Source organism: Leptidea sinapis, chromosome Z, assembly GCF_905404315.1.
Source record: "Leptidea sinapis chromosome Z, ilLepSina1.1, whole genome shotgun sequence".
Lineage (NCBI taxonomy): Eukaryota > Metazoa > Arthropoda > Insecta > Lepidoptera > Pieridae > Leptidea > Leptidea sinapis.
The window spans coordinates 6,927,063-6,948,452 of record NC_066312.1 but is presented as its reverse complement, the minus strand read 5'-3'; the positions used below and the strand labels follow the sequence as shown (position 1 = coordinate 6,948,452).

General features: G+C 36.2%; 1 protein-coding gene across 2 annotated transcripts; it reads left to right on the top strand.

Annotated features, from left to right (window-relative positions):
- Positions 1 to 844: 844 nt before the first annotated feature.
- On the top strand, positions 845 to 17,304 carry LOC126978287 (galactose mutarotase-like). 2 transcript variants are annotated; one of them, XM_050827036.1, is made up of 10 exons: positions 845 to 1,257; positions 3,018 to 3,111; positions 3,848 to 4,011; positions 4,922 to 5,131; positions 6,162 to 6,249; positions 7,555 to 7,702; positions 8,265 to 8,370; positions 11,418 to 11,516; positions 15,749 to 15,859; positions 17,129 to 17,304. In XM_050827036.1, the coding sequence occupies exons 1-10, from the start codon at positions 949 to 951 to the stop codon at positions 17,219 to 17,221; spliced, it is 1,422 nt and encodes a 473-aa protein (XP_050682993.1). In that variant the 5' UTR covers positions 845 to 948; the 3' UTR covers positions 17,222 to 17,304. The 2 variants fall into 2 exon arrangements, with proteins under 2 accessions (XP_050682993.1, XP_050682994.1); XM_050827037.1 differs by lacking the exon at positions 11,418 to 11,516.
- Positions 17,305 to 21,390: the final 4,086 nt, after the last annotated feature.

Here is a 21,390-nt window from a genome sequence, read left to right as displayed (position 1 = left end):
ACGATATTAATCCATATCATTTTATTGCTACATAATATTATAAAATCATTCAGAAATATATTTTTGTTTCATTTTTAACTCATTAACCCTGATTACAAAATTCCGATGTCTTAAGACCACATTATTCTCGAATACTTACATAATTTTTTTCTATCGGCAGAACAGCGTTTGTCGGGACAGCTAGTATAACAAAAAATCTTGTTATTTATAATACTTAATAGGTAAGTATATGTGTTTTTTTGCAGCCTGTGTCTGAGTTGGTAACAAGTATCCAACCCTACTCTGTGATTCTACCAATCCTTTAAAAATTTTTTTTTTTATATACAGTACTAGCTGATACCCGCGACTTGTACACACATGACTAAGAACTTATAAAAATGTTTATTTCTTATGACAAAAATTAAGATTTATCATTCATAAAAATTTCATTTTCAAATTTTAGTTGAGCTACAATTAAGTTTATATTTTACGTACTAAGAAAGTTGGAAAGGTATGAAAATTCTACTTAGTTATTCATTTAAAAATATTCTTTCAATTTGATTTCTGAACGACGGTTGACGACGACATCAAAGGATGAATAAAATTGTTTTTTTTTTTTTTTATTTAATTCCGAGCATTATCATATTTATTCACCTTTTAAACATTCTCTGGACTTCCACAAATAATTCAAGAGCAAAATCAGCTAAATCGGTCCAGCTGTTCTCGAGTTATAGCGAGACTAACGAACAGCAATTCATTTTTATATATGTTGATTATAAAAACCACTACGACCTCTTCGTAATTTTCATTAGACCCGTCATAAATCAAGCCATCTAAATATAAAAAAAAGTATGACATTCAAAATTGTTTGTGATTTCATTTCATTTACACGTATTTTTAAATATTTTAGAAAAAAAAATTACAAAATTTCTAGTAATTTTTATAAGAAAATTTTAAATACCTCTAACAATGGCCGATAACAACGAAGACGACAAAGCCAGTGGCGATGCAATGTCAGAAGGGAAACCAGAGCCTGAAGAACCCGAGCCACCGAAGATACCTGATGTGGAGTTAATAGTAGACGGTTTTGGTTTCATGCCGAAAGACTATCCGTACCCAGCGAAGAGTCGAACTTCTAATGTGTTCTCACAGTCATCGAAAGCTTTGAAGGAAATTAAAGCCGCTAATCACCAAGAACAAAGTCCTTGTGCTTCAAGTACTAACATAGATATAGTTAGAAGGTACACGTGGAAAACTAAAAACAGGATGCTAGTTCAGGTATAGCTTGAAATAAGTTTAGTAAATCTCACTTATTGTTTATTACGATATTGTATCACACAGTTCAAGAAATATACTAGAGAATACTAAAATAATATTCTCATTGGTACAATATATTTACAATAGTATGACTACATAAAATTATTATAATTATCATAAAACTATAATTACGTGGAAGCGTACCAAGAATACTGGCAGCAGCTAAGGTACGTAACTAATAAACTAACACTTCGCACTGTGTACTATGCGTTAGTTGATCCGCTTATCAACTACGCTGTTGGTGTGTATGGTTGTACCTACAATACATATACTAAAGAGGTATATATCTTGCAAACCAGATTTATAAAATATTTGGTAAGCAAAAAAGATAAAAATAATTGTAAAGGTGATTATCGAAAACTATATTCACTAACTAAAATACTACCTGTTGATTTAAAAACCAAATTCCAAAGAGCAATAGATTTTTATTTTAATGATAGTTTGAAAGTTCCTATAAAAAATAAATATAACTCCAGAAGCGTGAGGGAGGGAAAGTTAATGGTTCCAAAGATTAAAAATTACTACGGCAAAAGATTGAATGAATATGTGGTGCCAGTCATATACAACGAGATATCGTGGCTGAGGAGTGTTCCCAAACTAAATAAAAATGCAGTTAATTTGTTTTTTAAATTTAATTTTAATAAATTTAATTGAATTTAAGATGAAAAATGCGCTGTCGAATAGCATTGAATAACTCTCACTGATTGTTGTTCAATGTTATTCAACAATGCTATATGCTAATTTAGTATATAGATTTAGTAAATGTTTTCTTTTGTCTAATATTAATAATTCTAATAATGTTTAGTTGTAAGTCATAATAGTTTAGATTAAAGTAAGTAGTAGTTAAGTATGTACACATAAATAAATATTTTTTAAACGCATTAACTTGCCAAAAAACTGTTAAAGTTTGGCAAGATATATTAATAAGTTAAAAGTGTACTTATTTAATTTAAAATAAATAAAAAAAAAATCCGCGTTGGATAGCTAGGCTGATCCGTTGACCGAAATAGCTGCCAGCGCTTGAGTTTCCAGTTGCCTTATTGAGGCGCGAAGAAAGTATTTTGAACATTCTCCACGCCTCTGGGACCCACGGGCCAAGTGCATCGACACCAAACAGCATAAAGATGTATGACTCACTGAGATCGACATATTTGCGACGCTTGCTGTCTTCGGTAGTCGAAGCAGCAGCCCCAGAACCAACGACGAGAACGTAACTTGGACATGAGAAGGAGCCAGAGTGTCGACACAAGTCCCGTCCCACACTATTGATATTGTATTGATTGTGAGATACGATAGAATATAATGAACAGTCAGGACCGTTTCTATTGCCATTTCTTCGAGTTTCGAATATAATTTACATTTATCATATATGTTCCGAAGAGCTGTTTGTCCTAATTCCTGCTCCCGAATTCCACCTTCGGACGATACGCCACGAATAAGGATATCATCTTGATGTGTGTTCCACCACAGTGCAATTTTCATGTAACTTTCTTCCACGTACAACCAAGCTGTGGAATGAGCGCACAGAAGGAACCGTAGAGGCGCGTGTTTGAGACTCGCATCGTCCATGAATTTTGGTACAAATGAATATTTAATCCCATTAGTGAGGGAATATACAAAGTGTTAGATCTGCTAGAGTTGCAAAATAGATTGGCTTTATTTTCTATGAAACAACTAAACATAACACGTTATAATATCTAAAAACTAAACAATTTATATAGATAATTTCGTTTGGTGCCACAATGACATCAATCCAAGTGCCCGACAGAAAAGGTGTACCTGACGACGTGATTGCTGGATTCGATACATTTGAAGGTAAGGTATACACATTTTTTATATTTCGAAGTAAAAACTTCCTTAGGTGCCATGAGCTCTCTTCATTTGATGGGTATTTAATAAGACTGAGCTGTCACGCTTGGGGGTGTAACGCTGGTTCACGTTAAGACTGCTCAGATCGACTAAGAGAGTCCAATCAATCAAAGCAAAATTTACCAGAGTAATTTATACATAATTATAACTAAATATATTTAAATGCTATTTCTATATGAATAAAGAACAAAAAAATAGAAGTGTTTCGTGTAATTAAACTCGCTAAGGTGAAGTTTTTTCTTTTGTCGTGTGGTCTTAGTACGTTTTTTAGGGTTCCGTACCCCAAAGGAAAAAACGGCAACCTTATAGGATCACTTTATAGCCCTCTGTCCCGCCGTCCGTCTTTCTGTCAAGACCCTTTGTCCCAGGATCGAGTTGAAATTTAATCGATATACTCAACTCTACAGTCTCTTGAAACAGTAAAAATATGAGATTTCTAAAGGTAAGCTTAAAAAAAGAGACAGAAGTTTTAGCCGTAAAAAACTTCATCACAATTTGTAAAGTATTTTATTTTAATAATGTATAATTTTAATGTATCTTCGAGCTATGTGCTAGACTCATTTCTTTTACTATTTGCTTGGCGGTGGGTAAATAGCTATATTCGCTCTTATTTGGAGTAAATTAGGCATTTACGCATATCTGGAGGTAATGAGTGTGCAAATACATGCTTTCATGTTTTCAGAGTATTTGCAGCCAAGGAATCCTTACTTCGGCGCAACAATCGGACGTTACGCAAATATCATCCGAGATGGTACAATGGTTGTGAGACCTTCTGGGAAAATGTACATGCTGTCGACGAACCACGGACGCGATCATTATAACGGTGGCTACGTGGGGTTCGACAAGGTATTTATTAAATTAAAGTGCTTAAGAATACGTAGTTCCTCTTTCCACTTTGACTATAATCTCACGTAATTAACGCTTATTCCAACTACAGTCTATCTATACATATAATAAAGTCGTTAGATTGTAAACGTACAATATTTTCAAAATATTTAGTATACGGATTGTTGTTAAACGTTTGAATGTGGTTTTTTCTGATGTGGCAAGATCCTCGTTAGTCGTCAGATCGCCACGTAAACGAAATCAACACGTCCAGAGTCGAGGGTGACCGCTCGTCAGCCCTGTTTTATATATGTTATAACTGGACTGAATTAGTATCACACTGGCACGCAAAACCGGCGTGACGTAGCGCTCAAACGCTGCCCGTGTGAAACGAAACAGTACCCATTCCGTCCAACCCTGTACCACAATACGACAGTTGCCTTTAAAGAGATTCCACCCTAGCAAATATTGTAGAGTCAATACCCCCTGTATTATAAAATGGTTATGGTGTATTTGAGTGAAGGGCAAAATCTCGCCTATTTCTTCAGTAAATACGAAATAAATATATGCAGCGATGATCCGACGGGTGCGTCGGTTAGTGGTGACTAAAGAAAATTTATCAACTATCAACTACCGTTATTGAACATGCCAAAAAATATTACTATGATAATAGCCTACCATCGAATTTCAGTGACCTTAACTGTTACGTGTGGATGTACGGTGTGTAAATAAATGAAGTATTCACTGTTAGTCATAAATAGCTAGGCAATGGTGAACTTTGTGATCCCGGAACCTCTACTGGCCCCAAGCTACTCTCGCTCCCACAAACATGGTGTTGTAGGAGAATGTGGGCGTCTGTGATCCGTACGCTCGTATGCTCCTCCGTCTCCATAAAACTAGTTACTAATGACGATTTTTTCTAAACTTCCAGGTTAATTGGCGTTCCTATGTCACTGGGAATAAAGTAATAATGAGCCATGTTTCCGAACGATTCCATGAAGGTTATCCTGGCACCATGATGGCCCAAATCTGCTTCGAAGTGACGTGTGATAATACAATCAAGATTGAAATGAAATGCACGACAAGCGAGCCCACCATTGTTAATCTCAGCAACGCTTTGTACTTCAATTTAGCGGGCCATGTAAGTATATTTTCGTACGTAAAAGGATCAACCAGGCATTATGACAAAGACCTCAGGGCATCGTTTTATCTACATATGAATAGCGCGTATTCAAATGTCAATGATATGTACAATGATACGTCTTATTGACTGGAAGTGTCAATAACATTATATTTATTGATTAGTTGAATACTTTATGCCTAAGACACATTTCGCACTGTGCCAGGTCCGGTTACATAGTTAAAGCATTCAAGCAAATTCGATATGTGTGTGCTGTGTCCGATGATATAGCTGAGACATGTTACTTGGATTTGCATCTGACATCGAATTACTGCGTAAGCAATATCCCAATTCAGTCCTAGCTTATAAGACGCTTCATCTTTATTTTCTTGAATTTGGATCGAATGCAGTGTGGTACCGCCCTAATAATAAACAAGATTTAGCAGTCAAACCGTGTGCATATAATTCAAGTTTAGCTGTTAACCAGTGAGAGGCACACATGGGTATCACAACGGCGCCTATTTCTGCCTTTAAACAGTAATGCTTAAGCATTATTGTGTTTCGGTCTGAAGGGCTTGTAGCCCGTGAAATTTCTGGGCAAATGAGACTAAGATCTTACGTCTCAAAATTACGAGCACAATTGTTGTGCCGCTCAGAATTTTGGGTGTTTCAAGAATCCTGAGCGGCACTGCATTGGAATGGGCAGGGCATATTATTTGCCAGCAGCTGAACATCCTGCTCGTCTCGTCCCTTATTTTCATAAAAAAAACCTGCTAGATCGCTTGTTATTGTGTTTGAACAGACTTTTTTTTATCGACTGAATATGTTAATTTCAATTTGTTTAAAATGTATTTAACGTGGCTACAGCAGGCAGTCGCATGTCTGCATACATTTGTGTTTGTGTTAATATTATTATGATGATATTTGGAGTGTCTCCTTGTACTTGACGTTACTATAAAGACATATGCGCTGATACTTCTCTCTTAACCCGCGGGTATTTAAATAGTGTAAACATATACGCAGGACTATTTTGGAATTAATATGATTTCAGCACGCTGGATCTGTCTGCACGTACGATCATATATTTACAATCAACGCTGACAAATACACGGCGGTGGACGATGATGGTCTCATTACAGGTACTATATATCTCTACGTGTTGACATACAATCTTTTGTAATGTACGACATAACAGATGCAAATCGAGAAATGAAAGAATGACGATAATCAAATACCTTAATCCAACTTCCATATTATATTACCAACTTGGGATGTATAAATCAAAAGCAGTGAGGTCTTTCAAATATATGTCGTTACCTGTTCGTTGCCCCGGAACACTTAATTCCTTCCTATCCAGAAATAACTGGTATGTCACAAAGTTACAGTTACAGTTTCGAGATAATATGTCTGGCCATCAGGCCAGTGACGCAAGGGCGATGTTATATTGCATCAGGAATAGGGCCTATGAGAATAGGTTCATGAAATTTGTATTATATAATTTATGTATATGGTCTGTCCCAATTGGTTGAGTTGCCAACGCGGCTCCTAGACGTGTATCAGATCCACCAGATCTTCTGCTGACTACACATCCCGATCGTTACTAGGTCTCTGTCAACTCCCCTCTCGGAACGTCTGACAATGGGTAGGTCAGGAGTGTGGTGCCTATCTAACGATTTGGCACTACAAGTCCAGATGAGGATAGAATGCGTTCCTTTTTTGTATCCTACCCTTGGGGCAAACCTACCTGTGGCGTTGCATTGGCCCTTGTGATTCTACAGAGCATGGATATTTTCAGACCAAGGTCTGTAGTTCAGATCGGTGGCAGATCATAGCCCTACTTCAATGTGGTAGTCAAAGCAGCACTCATATTCAAAAGGCACCTGTGTTGAGGGTTTTGATCTGGTTTGTTCAGCATATAGGGGAGCGTTCTCTTGATCTACTGTAATTGACCCTTCCCTGAAAAACAAGTCTCTCTATGTCATACAATAGAGAGAGCAGAATACTCAAGTTTGTGCTTTTAACCATCAGCTGAACGTCCTGGTCGCTCGACCCTTATTTTCATAAAAAAAAAGTTCTGAAATGAGCTCCCTTGTGCTGGAAACACCAGGATACATCATGGGTACCTTCAAAAAAGCGTGTACAACTTTTCAAAAAGGCCGTCTTCGCTCTTGTGACTGTGACGTGAATGTGAGCGGCGGTGATCATTTAACATCAGTAATCAGGTGATCCGAAAGCCCGTTCATCCTCTTTTTCTATGGAAAATGAATGTGTTTGCTCATTTTGGCTCTATCATGATAGCTCATATTGAAGCAATTTCCAGGCAACCGCCTGCTTAGCTGACCTATTGATGATAGAGTGAGTTTGGTAGCAATGACATCAACAATTATTTTTGGTTTATGTTTAGAAACAGGTATTTTATGGAACAAAATCATGATTGCTTTAAGGTGAAAAGAAAATAGTGGGAGGTACACCGTATGACTTCAGAGTGCCTCGAGTGTTAAGTACTGTGCTGCCTAAGATACCGCAAGGCGGTTACGACATTAACTTCTGTATCACTCAAGGAACTGAACAAGACCTCACTTTTCAATCTAGGTATATTAAAAATATATATTTTTTATATAGTTCACATATTAATAAGATTTTCTCAAAATTCTTTAATTAATTTGCACTGTGTGTTCGATTGTTGAATGTACTGTGTTCAATAACTCTTGCGTTTTTTATGCTTTTATAGCACAATTTATTGATTATATTCCTCAAGTTAGTTCAAACGTTTGAGTATTTTTGGTGCACCCGTTTGCATAGGTTGTATTAAAAAATAATTAATAACAAAACAACCGACTTCACAAGCACTATTCCAAAACAATATGTATAATATACACTAAATAGTATAAAAATAATTACGAATTTTATACAACCTAATTAATTCTTATTCTGGTTACGATTATTGTTATTTTTCGGAATTTAATTTGAAGCACCAGCTTTCTTCAAAGTTCTGTGGTAACAAATATAAAAAAAATATACCGACGAATTGAGAACCTCCTCTTTTTTTGAAGTTGTTTAAAAATATCTCTACCGTAATGAAGCTGTCAATATTAATTATGTCTGGGAAAATCCCCTTTGTAGCACTTTCTTAAAAACTGTTTTATATTTCTAGGGCACTTCATCCCGGTACAGGCCGAGTACTCGAGGTCTACAGCAACCAACCTGGTATGCAGTTCTATACTGGAAACCTTCTGCCTGATCCTGATAAAATTATTGAGGTGATTAATTATTACGTTCACCGATAGTAGTTACAATACTTCACGTACGTAAGAGATTTTAAGTGCTCAATATAAATGCGGGGATATGCGCATGTTTAATGCATGCACTTTTCCAAATTGCAATAAATTGATTGCATCGGCGGGGTATGCATAAAGCCTAGCGCCCTATTCCAATATGACTCCACATGAAGCCATGACTCCATATAAACCCTAGCGCCCTATTCCAATATGACTCTACATGAAGCCATGACTCCATATAAACCCTAGCGCCCTATTCCAATATGACTCTATATGAAGCCATGACTCCATATAAACCCTAGCGCCCTATTCCAATATGACTCTACATGAAGCCATGACTCCATATAAACCCTAGCGCCCTATTCAAATATGAGTACATGACTCCATATAAAACTTAGTGCCCTATTCCAATATGACTTCGTGAATCGCTGAGAATCGTTATTCAAATAGACTTAAACTAAGTGCTTTTGCGTCGCCCTTAAAAATATAAATTTGAATTATTTAATCTACTATATGTCCGGAAAAAGTAAAGCTCGTGAGAACAATATACAAGAAATTCATGATTACATGAAGTCCTGTGCATAATTCGAGTATGACCTTCAAGAAGACCTTGACCCTATTCTAGCATGACTCTACATGAAGGCCTGCTCTGTATTCCTATATAAAGCCCTGCGCTCTATTCTAATATGACTCAACATGAAGCCCTGTGCTCTATTTACAGTATGATCCTCATGATGCCCTGTGTCCTATGCCAGTGCCAATCTGCATATACCTAGCCCTGCGCCCTATTCTAATATGACTCTATATGAAGTCCTGTGCTCTATTTCCAGTATGTTCTCCAGCCCTGCGCCCAAAGCCAATATGACTCGATATTTTATATCTTTGTTTTCGATACAAGTGTCTAAGTTCGGATTTAATTGCTCATATCACTTGTTAGTACATACTATTATAATATAAACCCTGCATACAATTCCAGTATGACTCTACATGAAGCCCTGTGCCTTATTCGAGTATGACTCCATATGAGGCCTAGTACCCTATTCAAGTATAACCTTCATGAAGTAATGTACCGTATATCAATATGACTCTACATAAAGCCCTGTGCCCTATACCAGGAGGGGTCCTCCTGGTATAGGGCACAGGGCATCATGTAGCCCAGCGCTCTATTCTTATATGGCATGATACCCTCGCCTTATTCCAGTATAACGTTCATGAAGTCATGCACCGTATGTCAATATGACTCTACATAAAGCTCTGTGCCCTATACCAGTATGACCCTCGTGAAGCCCAGCGCTCTACTACGACTACACGATGCCCTCGCCCTATTCCAGTATGACTCGACATGAAGTCAGGACTCCACATAAGGCCCTGCGCCTTATTATAATGTGACTCTTCATGAAGTTTTGTGCCCTATTCCCTTGTAATCGTAATGAAGTCCTGCGCCCTATTCCTATGTGACCTATGTATCCCTATTCCAGTATGACTCTACGTGAAGCCCAATTTCAATTTGACTCTTTTGTTTTATCTCTGTTTTAAATAGTAGTGCCTAGCTAGTAACGGATTTAAATGTTCATAATATCACTTGTAAGTTCATTTTATAATTTTTATGTATCTGTTAGTATATCAAGTTATTTTTTTATATAACACTGATTTTCTTTAGTTAGTTAAATAATACTCAAGGCCAATAGTCGAGTTTTTAATACTTCAAACAAGCATAATATATTTCAAACAAAGTTACTAAATAGTGAGAAATAAAGTTTTGGAGTCTTACATATTTTGATATTCAATATAGAAATATCACTAATACGAAGCATTTAAATGGCCCGGGTGTTAATTACCACCAACTTCAAAATGCTTTGGAGATTTCCTTTCAATTAGTTACCTGAAGTATAATTATATAAATCCCGATGATTTTTATTTAATAAATTGGAGTCAACCAAAGGAATTACTGTATGTTATTATCAACAGTTGCAAACAGGACTTTATCTACACACATAGTATGAATCCTCTATAAAAGATTCTGAAACAGTTAGCTTACTGCTAACATTAAAAAAGTCAGTCCTTGTAACCATAATATCATCCAAAGGAGTGTTATTATGAAAACGGATGATGTAATGTTGTACTGATTTTCATTACAACACTCGTTTGGATGATGTAATGACATTGGGTGTTTTTATATTGGCAAGAAGCTAACTGTTTTAGAATCCAGTGGGTGGCTCCTTAGCAAAGGATGCTGGCTATATTATGGGTACCACAACGGTGCCTATTTCTGCCATGAAGCAGTAATGTGTAAACATTACTGTGTTTTGGTTTAAAGGGCGACGTAGCTAGTGAAATTACTGGGCAAATGAGACTTCACATCTTATATCTCAAGGTGACAAGCGCAATTGTAGTGCCACTCAAATTTTTTGGGATTTTCAAGAATCCGGAGTGGCACTGCATTGTAAGGGACAGGGGGTATCAATTACCATCAGCTGAACATCTTGCTCGTCTCGTCCCGTATTTTTATTAAAAAAATCATTAATAGAGGATTTAAAGCGTGGGAGTCACTGACTTGTATAAATACCACTGGACAGGCTGTTCCATATGTTTGACAGCAAATTTTTTGTGCCTATTTGAAGCGCCACTCGCGAGCGTCCATAGAACTAATTTTGACGTGTAATACAAATGGCTGTGAAGGCACGTACAGTACTCTGAAGTATTTTTGCATTTTGAATTAATTTCTTTCATGTTCCGTGTTATTTATACTTCAAGAAAAACATAATAAAGTTCACAATTTTTTTTTTGTAAATAGTTTCCCACCATATATCGATGTTTGCTGAGGTTTTGTCATCACTAGTTTTAGTACCGCAGACTCTCGCTACATGACCAACAGCGCCAAAATGGCGAATATCAAACAGGCACAAAAGCTGTTTGACATCCGCCAGTCCAGTGGTATATAGTAGAGGTCAGTGACGGGAGTAGATAAATAATATAATAACAGTCTTATGCAGATTAAAACAGACGTTATCATGTGCTAATGTTTGTAGGAACCTGTGGCAGACGACCGGGATGAAGGCGAGAATGCAGAGAGCGTTAGCAGTGTGTCAAGTGTGAACGAGGGAGATATGAGAGAAGAAGGGAGCGAGGTGATCATTGTTTTACTTCCACATTACCAAAGACTTATTACTTAGATAAATTATATAACTAGATAGAGCCTGTTGCTACTAAGCATTATTACTTTAATGTGCGTGCCAAGATTTCTTTTACTCTCGCAATTTGTATGTCACTTTGTGTTAGTGTGCGTGCATTGCTCTTAATAGAGGTTAACAGTCAACCTCTATTTCTACATTTTCACAGCTGTCACAGTCTATATAGACGTATAAATGATGGGCAGGGCGTATCAATTACCATCAGCTGAAGGTCCTGCTCGTCTTGTCACTTATTGTCAAAAAACGGAAAGCGAAGCTATTGTTACTGTAACCGATTTTGATTGACAGGTCATAAACAGTCAGCTGGGCACATTAGTATTGAACCACTAGCACACGCACACATTGAAAAATCAATTAGTCATGCATTACCGGGCTGTTGGGTGATCTATACGCTAGTATTAATATTAATATATATTAAACCAGTGTCCTGATGTTTGTTTCCAGTGAACTCCTAAACTAATGAACGGATTTTAATGGTGATTACTTCATGGAGTGTAGTATAGTCCAACTTGAGAGATTTGTTTTGTATGGTCATATTTTCTATGAGAGAATTTATTGACACGCGGTTTGAGGGGCATGCATATAACAGGGAACATATTTTACGAAATCATTCTTAATGTTATGAAATATTATTGACAAATTCATAAAAAGTTCATAAGTCTCTACATTATTTATTAATACGGCTTTATTCACGTTTTTGTCGGTGTCGGTGCAGACTAGTTTCGGGCCATTCGGAGGTCCTTCATCAGAATTGAAAACAGCCTTTAGAGGTGGGACGTTATCGCGAACCCTCCACACTCACCCCTGATGAAGGACCTCCGAATGGCCCGAAACTAGTCGGCACCGACACCGACAAAAACGTGAGTAAAGCTGTATGTATAAATAATTAAATAATGACTCACGAAACTTTTAATAATTTTAGTTTTAACATATTACTAAATACTAATGTCTAATTTCACTTACAACATAACATGCGTCTGTCTTAAACACTTCCATGATCTATAGCAACGTGGGCTTTCTGCCCATGTTTGATACTATATTCTCGTTCATACAATTATTTATTTTCTTGGTAATTATACAAGACAAACATACCATATGCAACCCAGTTCAGCCAGGCTAATTCAGATCCATAAACTAATTATTATGCTACCGTAATAGACGAATCCTGTGTGAAAGTGAGACACCTATCCTTGCATAAAAACCTAGGTGTGAGAAAGAGACGGAATAGATGAAGAACATGAAACCGTTTTGGAAAATTTTGTGCCAATTTGTCTCCTGTCAAATTGGCGCGCGTTTTAATTTTAGTGTTTTTATCGTTATAGTTCTGTGTTGTAACGGATATTAATTTAAAACTATAATCGTGTCGTGTTATGTATTAGATTGTGTAGTTACATATAGTAACAAACCACCTAAATAAACATTAAAATTAAGGTAAATCAATACTGATTCTTCAATACTTTCATAAAGTGAAGTTTCTTTTCGTAGAACAAATGCATTAAAATACAAAATATTACATTTTATATACGCAGTAAACTCTATTTTCTTAAGTTTATAATCATTTAAGAAAATATGTGCTATACAATGACGTTCTAAACATATGGACATATCATTCGCAATCTGATTAAGGAACGGCAAGTGTGCTTAAAACCAATGTAAGCCTAAGTGTGGTATACGACTAAAAAAAAAAGATGGTGTGACTTATCATCGGTGAGGTTATTTTATTATACATATAAGATTGATATGCAAAGTCGACACACTAAGAAATGCATAGTCGAAGCTTATTATGATGTCATTTGTGGTATGTGCCATATTTCGGCTTTAATTTTGTATGAGGTGCATTGTCTATATGAATAGAACGTCATTGGTGTTATATATTTAAAAATTGTATACGTGAATGTGATTTATACTGGTTATCAATATTTGTCAAAGGGATTGACCAAAAGAAAAATATTACACTTCACTAACTCACTAAAACATCTGTAAAACTAGCACACATGAACATTTTCAATTTAGTCTTGCCGTGTTGAAAAGAGCGTTTATCTATTAAGCTAGTAAGTATAATGTTTAGGTTCAGAACTAGATTCCACCTACATTTCACTTGGATTTATTTTTAACCAATACCAATTCAATATTAGGACGTTATTGAATTATTTTATACGTAATTTAATGGAACAATGGATTATTATAACAGTTCCCTATAGTAAATCTACAAACACATTTCGTTTAATATATTTTGTTTCATCAGAAATATTATCACACGAATTAGTAGTTATTACACTAGTATATAAGATTTTTTTTGTATAAGTGGGGACAAACAGGCAAGAGGCACACAGAATGGGGAGAGGTGAGGCAACCGTCCATGGACTTCCACAACAACAGGTGTGTCACGAAATGCGATGCTGGCCTTTAAAGTGGGAGTATGCCTTTTTTTAAGGTCTCTAAGTCGTATCTGTTCGTGAAAACCGCAGCCGGTAATTGATTCCACGAAGTGGTTGTGCGAGGCAAGAAATTTCTAGAAAACGCGCCATGCGTTGTGAAATGCCAGACGTCAACGTGATGCTGGTGGCATTCGGCCGCTGAAATCAACCCGAACAGCTCCTCTGAGCACTCCCCGTGATAAATGTGAAGAAATAGAAGATGCAGAGAGAACCCACGTCTCTACCAAATGCCAAAGAATTAAGCCGATCGGAGATGACTTGATCGTCGATGATTCGAGCCGCTCTTCGTTGTATGTGGTCAAATGGAAAAAGCTGGTACTGGGGAGCACCCGCCCAGAAGTGAGAACAGCACTCCATGTGAGGCCGAATTTGCGCCTCATAAAGTTGCAGGCGGTGGCCTTTAGTACTGTCTCGCCTTACTGAGCTTTTTAGAGGCCAGTTTGGCCTTCTCTTCTAAGTGACCACAGAACTGAACGTCGCTCAATATATCGACGAAGTTAAACGCCTTGCTAGTGACTAACAGCAAAGTTTCACTTATCAACAATGGCTTTTCAATTAACAGAAAATACTCTTATACCTTTCTTATTACAATATTGTTATTTCTACAATATACTACGAGGAACAAAATTTTTAAAGATTTTGGTTTTTCACAATCAATGAACGAGAATAAAATAAATTTCAGTATGTATATTTTGTAAAATAATAAGAAATTAACATTTCACTCTATCTTCTTGTTCTTTCAAGTTGTTTGTCCGCGATGGACTCTTAAACTAATTAACGGATTTTAATGGGGATTACTTCATGGAGTGCACTTTGGTCCAACTTGAGAGATAGGATAGTTTTTATTTCGATTTGGGACCCATAATAATTTTTATTTTCAATATTTGTTTTGTATCGAAATTTTTTCTATGAGAGAATTTATTGACGCACTGTTTGACAGTTCTGCTGTGAAAGGATTTCATTTTAAAACGACAGCGAGCATATTTTACGAAAAACAGTATTTTATTAATTATGTACAGAATGTCTGTAGGGTCAGCTAGTTGTATAGAAATAATTTTTATTGCGGTATTATAATATTTTCGTTGGTTGTACTTAATACCTTAATAGCTTCTTAATTCTACAATCGTAATATAGTATATATACTAGGAACAAAAATTTTTGAGGATTTTTGTTTTGTTACGCCAAAGAAATATAACTTCTTGTGTGCGTACATAATTAGATGTACACACACTTTTTGAAGCGAAAACTTCTTTAGTCTATATGGACACATTTAGGTAGGGGAAAATCTTATTGGTTCGCGTCACCGACATGACTAAATATACGCGATAAATAAATTATTAAAAAATAAATAATTATATTTATTTTTCATATATAGCTAGGACACTTTTTGAATGGGTGAAATTGCGTGACCGAAATGCTTATAGCAGTATATCTGTAGCTATACAGCTGACGTATTGTGCAACATTACTGCTGTGTATATCTTATAAGAGAAATTGAGTGATAAGTTCAATGTATATATATTTTACATTGTTGAAATAGTGCTTTTGTTTGATTACTATATTATCGAAAAAAACTTTTAAAAATAAATGAAATTAATAATTAATTTGTTTTTGAACATTGACATTTCAAATTTTAATACTAAAACTTCTAAGTTTTCACTTCTATCGGCAGTCTCTACAACTGCCATTTTTTTATGTCGTCATTATATATTATTATATTTTATCTTTACAGGGTAAAAGGAGCTTTGGATACGTGCCGCTGCTTGGGAAACAAGGTGCCATCTACAAAAAACATGGGCTCTTCTGCCTGATGCCGCAGAATTATCCTGATGCTATTAATCACGTAAGTTTATTGGTGACTACTTCTGCGCACGCCCTTTCTGGTAGGCATTCCGCATTGGTTCCAGAGATAAATATATAATGTATATACAATGTGTCGCATGTAGTAATAAAAATTTAGGAGTAGTAACTTTTAACTATTTCATCGACGAAAATACCCCACATAGGGGTCAATTCCAAAACCCTACCAGTCTGCAGATACTTTTTTTATTACCTTAGCAAAATTCACCTTAATTTGTAAAACAATTCCGGTTTAATTTATACGTCTTGTAGAGGCACAATGTTCATCTTATGGTAAAGGCAAAGGTCTAAGTAGTAAATTATAAAAAATCTGGCAAATAATTGTTTTTTTTTTGTGAATTTTTTTTATAGTATTTTAGCAAATCTGGGCGCTTTATTTTATAATTGTGCGAAAAATATATTATTATCCCATCTTTCTTTCTAATTTCATAATAATATTTGAGTTTCTTAACAAATTTATAGTGGAAATTACATCGAAATCGGTCCAGCCATTTTGGTGTCTAAATGCTCATCGATTTAAATATTGATGTAATTTTTAGCTAATAATAAATGTTGGGGGTACCTAGGCATATTAGCTCCGGTGGCTGTGCTAGGGAAAAGTGTAGAACTGGAATAAGGAGCTTTTTCCAGTTTTAAACATACGGGATAGCCACGGACGAGTAAAAAAAGACGGACTCCTCGCCGTGATATTAACAAGTGAATCACCGTTATGCTAGTGTGTGTGCGGTTACGGGGGATACACAATTTTTTCTCCCTTAAATAATCATATATGGCCACAAATACTTATATAGTATCGTTTCTACACTTATTCACGACGCACGACGGCATTATTAAAATATTTTATTGAGACGCAAACTGATCTGTCACAGACGATGACTATTCTCATAATGGCCGCCTATCGGCCTGAAGTAGTGTGTGTGCGTGGGGATAGCAATATATTTCACGTCTATATTGACGCCCTTTGGTGGCGTTTTAATTTAATAATTTCGGTGGGGCGATGTAACACCGTTCATTAATTTGCCGTGAATTGTAAGACTGTACATATTTGACCTAAGATTAGGAATAACCCCAGTAATCGAATAAAAAAAGGCTTCGGTGGTTCATCTTTAGTGACGTTATGGGCGGGAAGGAGCACCTACCACATCACATCATTAACTCTATAGCATCGATCATCCAACTAACATCCTATATTTAATAGGTAAAATTTTTGGTAAGCATAAAGTGGCATAAAAATCGATCGAATTTGTTTCAGAAAAACTTTCCGAATTCTGTGTTGAACCCAGGTGAAGTGTACGTCCACAAAATACAATACAAATTTGGTATATTATTGGGAAAGTATGTATAAAAATGGAAATATGTAATAAATATAAAATTGTAAGCTTAATGTATAAAAAGTGTAATTATGTCAAATATAGTATTGTGATGGTATTGATTGTTTGATTTTAGATATAAATACAACGGCAACAGGAAACAGATAATATTATGTTCATTGTAATCAACGAATCTGCTTCTGCTTTTGAGATTTTTTTTTCTGACGTTCCAGTTTCTAACACAATAACTTTTGGGAAAGGAAAAGTAGTATCTTGACGCTCCCTGTTGCGGTTGAAAAAGAGCCGTTTGTCCATTTAAAATTACGTGTGAGTTTTGTCGTAAATGAAACTGTTGTTTGAGTGCGAAAAGTTTACTTGTCGCACCCAAATTATTCTTAGCACTTGCAAATTGAGATAAAATTGCTAAAATAAATAAAATAATATAAAAAAAAAACACAATCGAAAAATCAAAACCGAAGAGAGTTTAAAAACGAATATGGAGTCGGAATTAATACATAAATCGTCGCATTTGTAATACAAAATAGTATTTTCAGGTCGTGCGACGTTGTCAATTGCCCACGAAAGCGAAGTTGAACGGTCATTCGCACGAGTTGCACAATATACTATTGTCTCCTCCACCAGCGTTGTTGAGTCACTTCTTATTGAAAATGTTAGAGAGTGTAAACAAATTTTCAATTTCAGTTTTTTAATTCCTGCAGAAATAATTAAAACGCTTAAATCTCTCGAATTGAAAAAAACTGTTGACATATGGGGCATATCTTTTAAAATTATAAGTTTAATAATTGATGTCCTAGCACCATATCTTGCAATAATTTTTAATAGCTATAAATATTAAAGATGGCATGTTTCCCAACCTTCTGAAAAATACTAAAATTATACCAATAATTAAGTCGGGATGTACTTCTGACCCGAAGAACTGTCGATATGAAACGATTTGGCTTTCCTAAAGGATGTTCATTAACGGATGCAGGTAATGAACTAATCAAGAATATTTTTGATGCCTGGGAGGAATCACAAAATGTACCTGGTATCTTCTGAGATTTATCTGAGGCCTTTGACTGTGTTCAACATTTAATGCTAAATAAATAATATAAAAAGACCTGTGCTCGATCTTCTGATTTCATATTTAAACAATAGAATTCGAAAGTCGACCTGAATGAAGGAGATCTCCTGGGACACCTCTCAATATGGGGGTGCCACAAGGGTCTATTCTTGGACCGTTCCTCTTCCTTATCTACATTAATGATCTTCCTAACCTTAGAAAAAAAACATAAGGTATTATTTGTGGATCACACCACTGATATTTAAAATGAAAAGAATCCAGGTTATGTATGATGAAGTAAACGATATTCTACCTGACATTGTATACTAATTTAGCGCTAATAACCTAATGTTAAATAGCAAGAAAACAAAATATCTAAAATTTACGGTACCAAATTTCAAAAATGTAAATGCGAATGTTTTGTAAAACGGAGAGAGGATAAAACCGGTGGAGTAATAATAATATTTCAACAACAATAACAAGAATGTATAGTACATACAAAGTTGTTTATTAAAAATTGCTGCAACCGATTAAAATAAGGATAATAAAACAATAAGAACAAACTCAAGTGGAAGTGATGCAACAGCTAGAACCGTCTACTCTAACTACAGAGCCCCCAAATCGATCTTACAGGTGAACCGCAGGTATACTCGTAAGTCCTTTACTTCCAGAAAATAAAGTATTGATACAAGCTTCTTATTCTTGTTCATATTAACCTGGCCCCTTTTGAGTAGGTACATTATTACCCTGGAATATACGCGTAGGGATATCCAAGGTCAAGCTACCCTAAGTGTTATATATATTTCACAGGGACACCACGGTGCCGCAACCAGTCGCCGCTACCAACAAAATTTATACAGATGATAGATTATAAAGCTCTGACGCGTGCAATACTACAGTTTCATCTATCTATCTATCTCTCTTGTCTCTTCTCTCTCTTTGACATCTCTGTCTGTATAAGTTAATTTAACTTTATATACACACTTCGCAAAGCTCCATGTCTACCACGTTTATTTCGCTGCCTCTGAACAGCGAGACGTGTCTTAGGAAATTTTTATTTGCGTGCAAGGCTATGTTCTTTGGTTACTAGCATTCATTCTCTTTCTTTTTTACTTCTTCTGTCGCACCATCAATCATAATATAACATCAACCACTAACCATGAGAAAATTCAAAATGAAACTTGTCTCCTGGTTCAAATATCAAAATTATGAGGAACTTGTGGAAGTGTAAATTCTCATCGCTCCCTCACACACCCAACAAAAATACACACACATGCAACAAACTTCACAAACACCTTATTTATCTTTTTAACTGACTTCAAAAAAAGGAGGAGGTTCTCAATTCGTTGGTATGTTTTTTTTATGTTTTGAACTCTCAACTGCGTGAAGCAATTTCGATTTTTTTTATTTGAACGCTGATGCTTCCCATTTATGGATCAGTGTCAGGCAAGGTAGGTTTGTAACTACATACATAAAAGGCATTTATTTTCTCAAAATTGATTCCTTTAGAATTCTTTTTGATGTCATATCTAAGGTGTTAATTGGGATTTATTAGGTAATTGACATGTGTTACCTGACAGTTATATAATGTCCTGTCAAACTACGGTTGGTCGTGAAATTTTGATATAAGGTGTGATAGTTACACAGAATAGGTAAAGATATTAAACTGTTCTGTGGATTGTTAAAATAATTAACTAACGATAACTATCTTTTGAAACGGCGACCCTTAACCCTAGATCTAAGGCACATGTAGAGCCATTGGTATAGAAATTGGTAGAGACATCAGTTAAGTCATTGGGAGAGACGATATTAAAGATTTGTATGGCCATGTGAAATTTTTTCCGAAATTATATACTGACTGTCTTTGATTTTCAACCTCAGTTGCTAAGTTGTTTAAAGAAGAGGTTAAATGTTGCTGCTGTATCCATTCTTCCTATCGCTGGTTAAGTCATAGTAGCTGTTTACTGGGTAAGCCTGTTTTTTTCTTGCTATCTCTGGTTAAGTTATAGTAGCAATTCGCTGGGTAAACGTTTTCTTTCTCGCTATCGCTGGTTAAGGAATAATGGCAGTTTGCTGGGTAAGCGCTGTTTTATTTGTTGCTATCGCTGGTTAAATGATGGTGGTGAAGTGCTGGGTAAGCACTGATTATTTTCAGAGGTTGAGTGCATGTGGCAGAGTGTAGTACAGTTTGATTAAATCAATCAGAAATCAGTTAAATCATTTGTGTACTTTGTTGATCATTTATTTTGAAAAGCCAATGTATGCGTAAGGAAGACCAAACGGTTAAACTACTTTCGATGCTATAAGTTGTTCCAGAAACATCATACGAGGACGCATGACTGGTGTGATAGCCGTGTCGTAGTCAAGAACGTCGAACCACGAGCGAGTACGAAGATGTTTCGGTACTAGTCTTGGGTTGGGTTTAATCAGCGTGCGATGCGAGTGTGATCGAGATCGGACATGGGGATAGCTAATCGGGCGAGGCAATGCTGGCGCACGCGGGATACCGGGAACACCACATCAATATAATGTAATCATAATTGCTGTGTTACGTGTGTGAAGTATACCTACTTTTACGATTTTAACTACGTAAAGTATGTGTTTATAAGACTGTATTACTTGCTATCGTGTTAAACATCTACAATACTGAAGAACCATAAGAATCCTGACTATGTGACCTGCCTTGCACCGTCATACATATAAATACATTCTCATCATTAAGACTTTCATAGTATAGTTGGTCGGAAAACTTTACCGTTAGAGAATTAGAAATCGAAGTCTTTTGCTTTTACCAATATTGGAATTTCGGTAGAAAAATATCAGCGCGAATTAATTGGCGCCAACCTTCGAACGTTATAAAAGGTATACACACACGCACGCACGCACGCGCACACACGTGCACTCACAGACACACGCGTACACACGTGCACACACGCGCACTAACGCGCACATACGTGCACAAACGCGCGCACACGCTCGGACACGCGTTCACCCGCGCACACACACACACACACGCACATACATGCGCACACAAGCACACACACGCGCACACACGCACAAACAAGCGCACAAACAAGCGCACACACGCGTAAACACGCGCGCACACGCGCACACACCTTCGCACACGCGCACACATGCGCG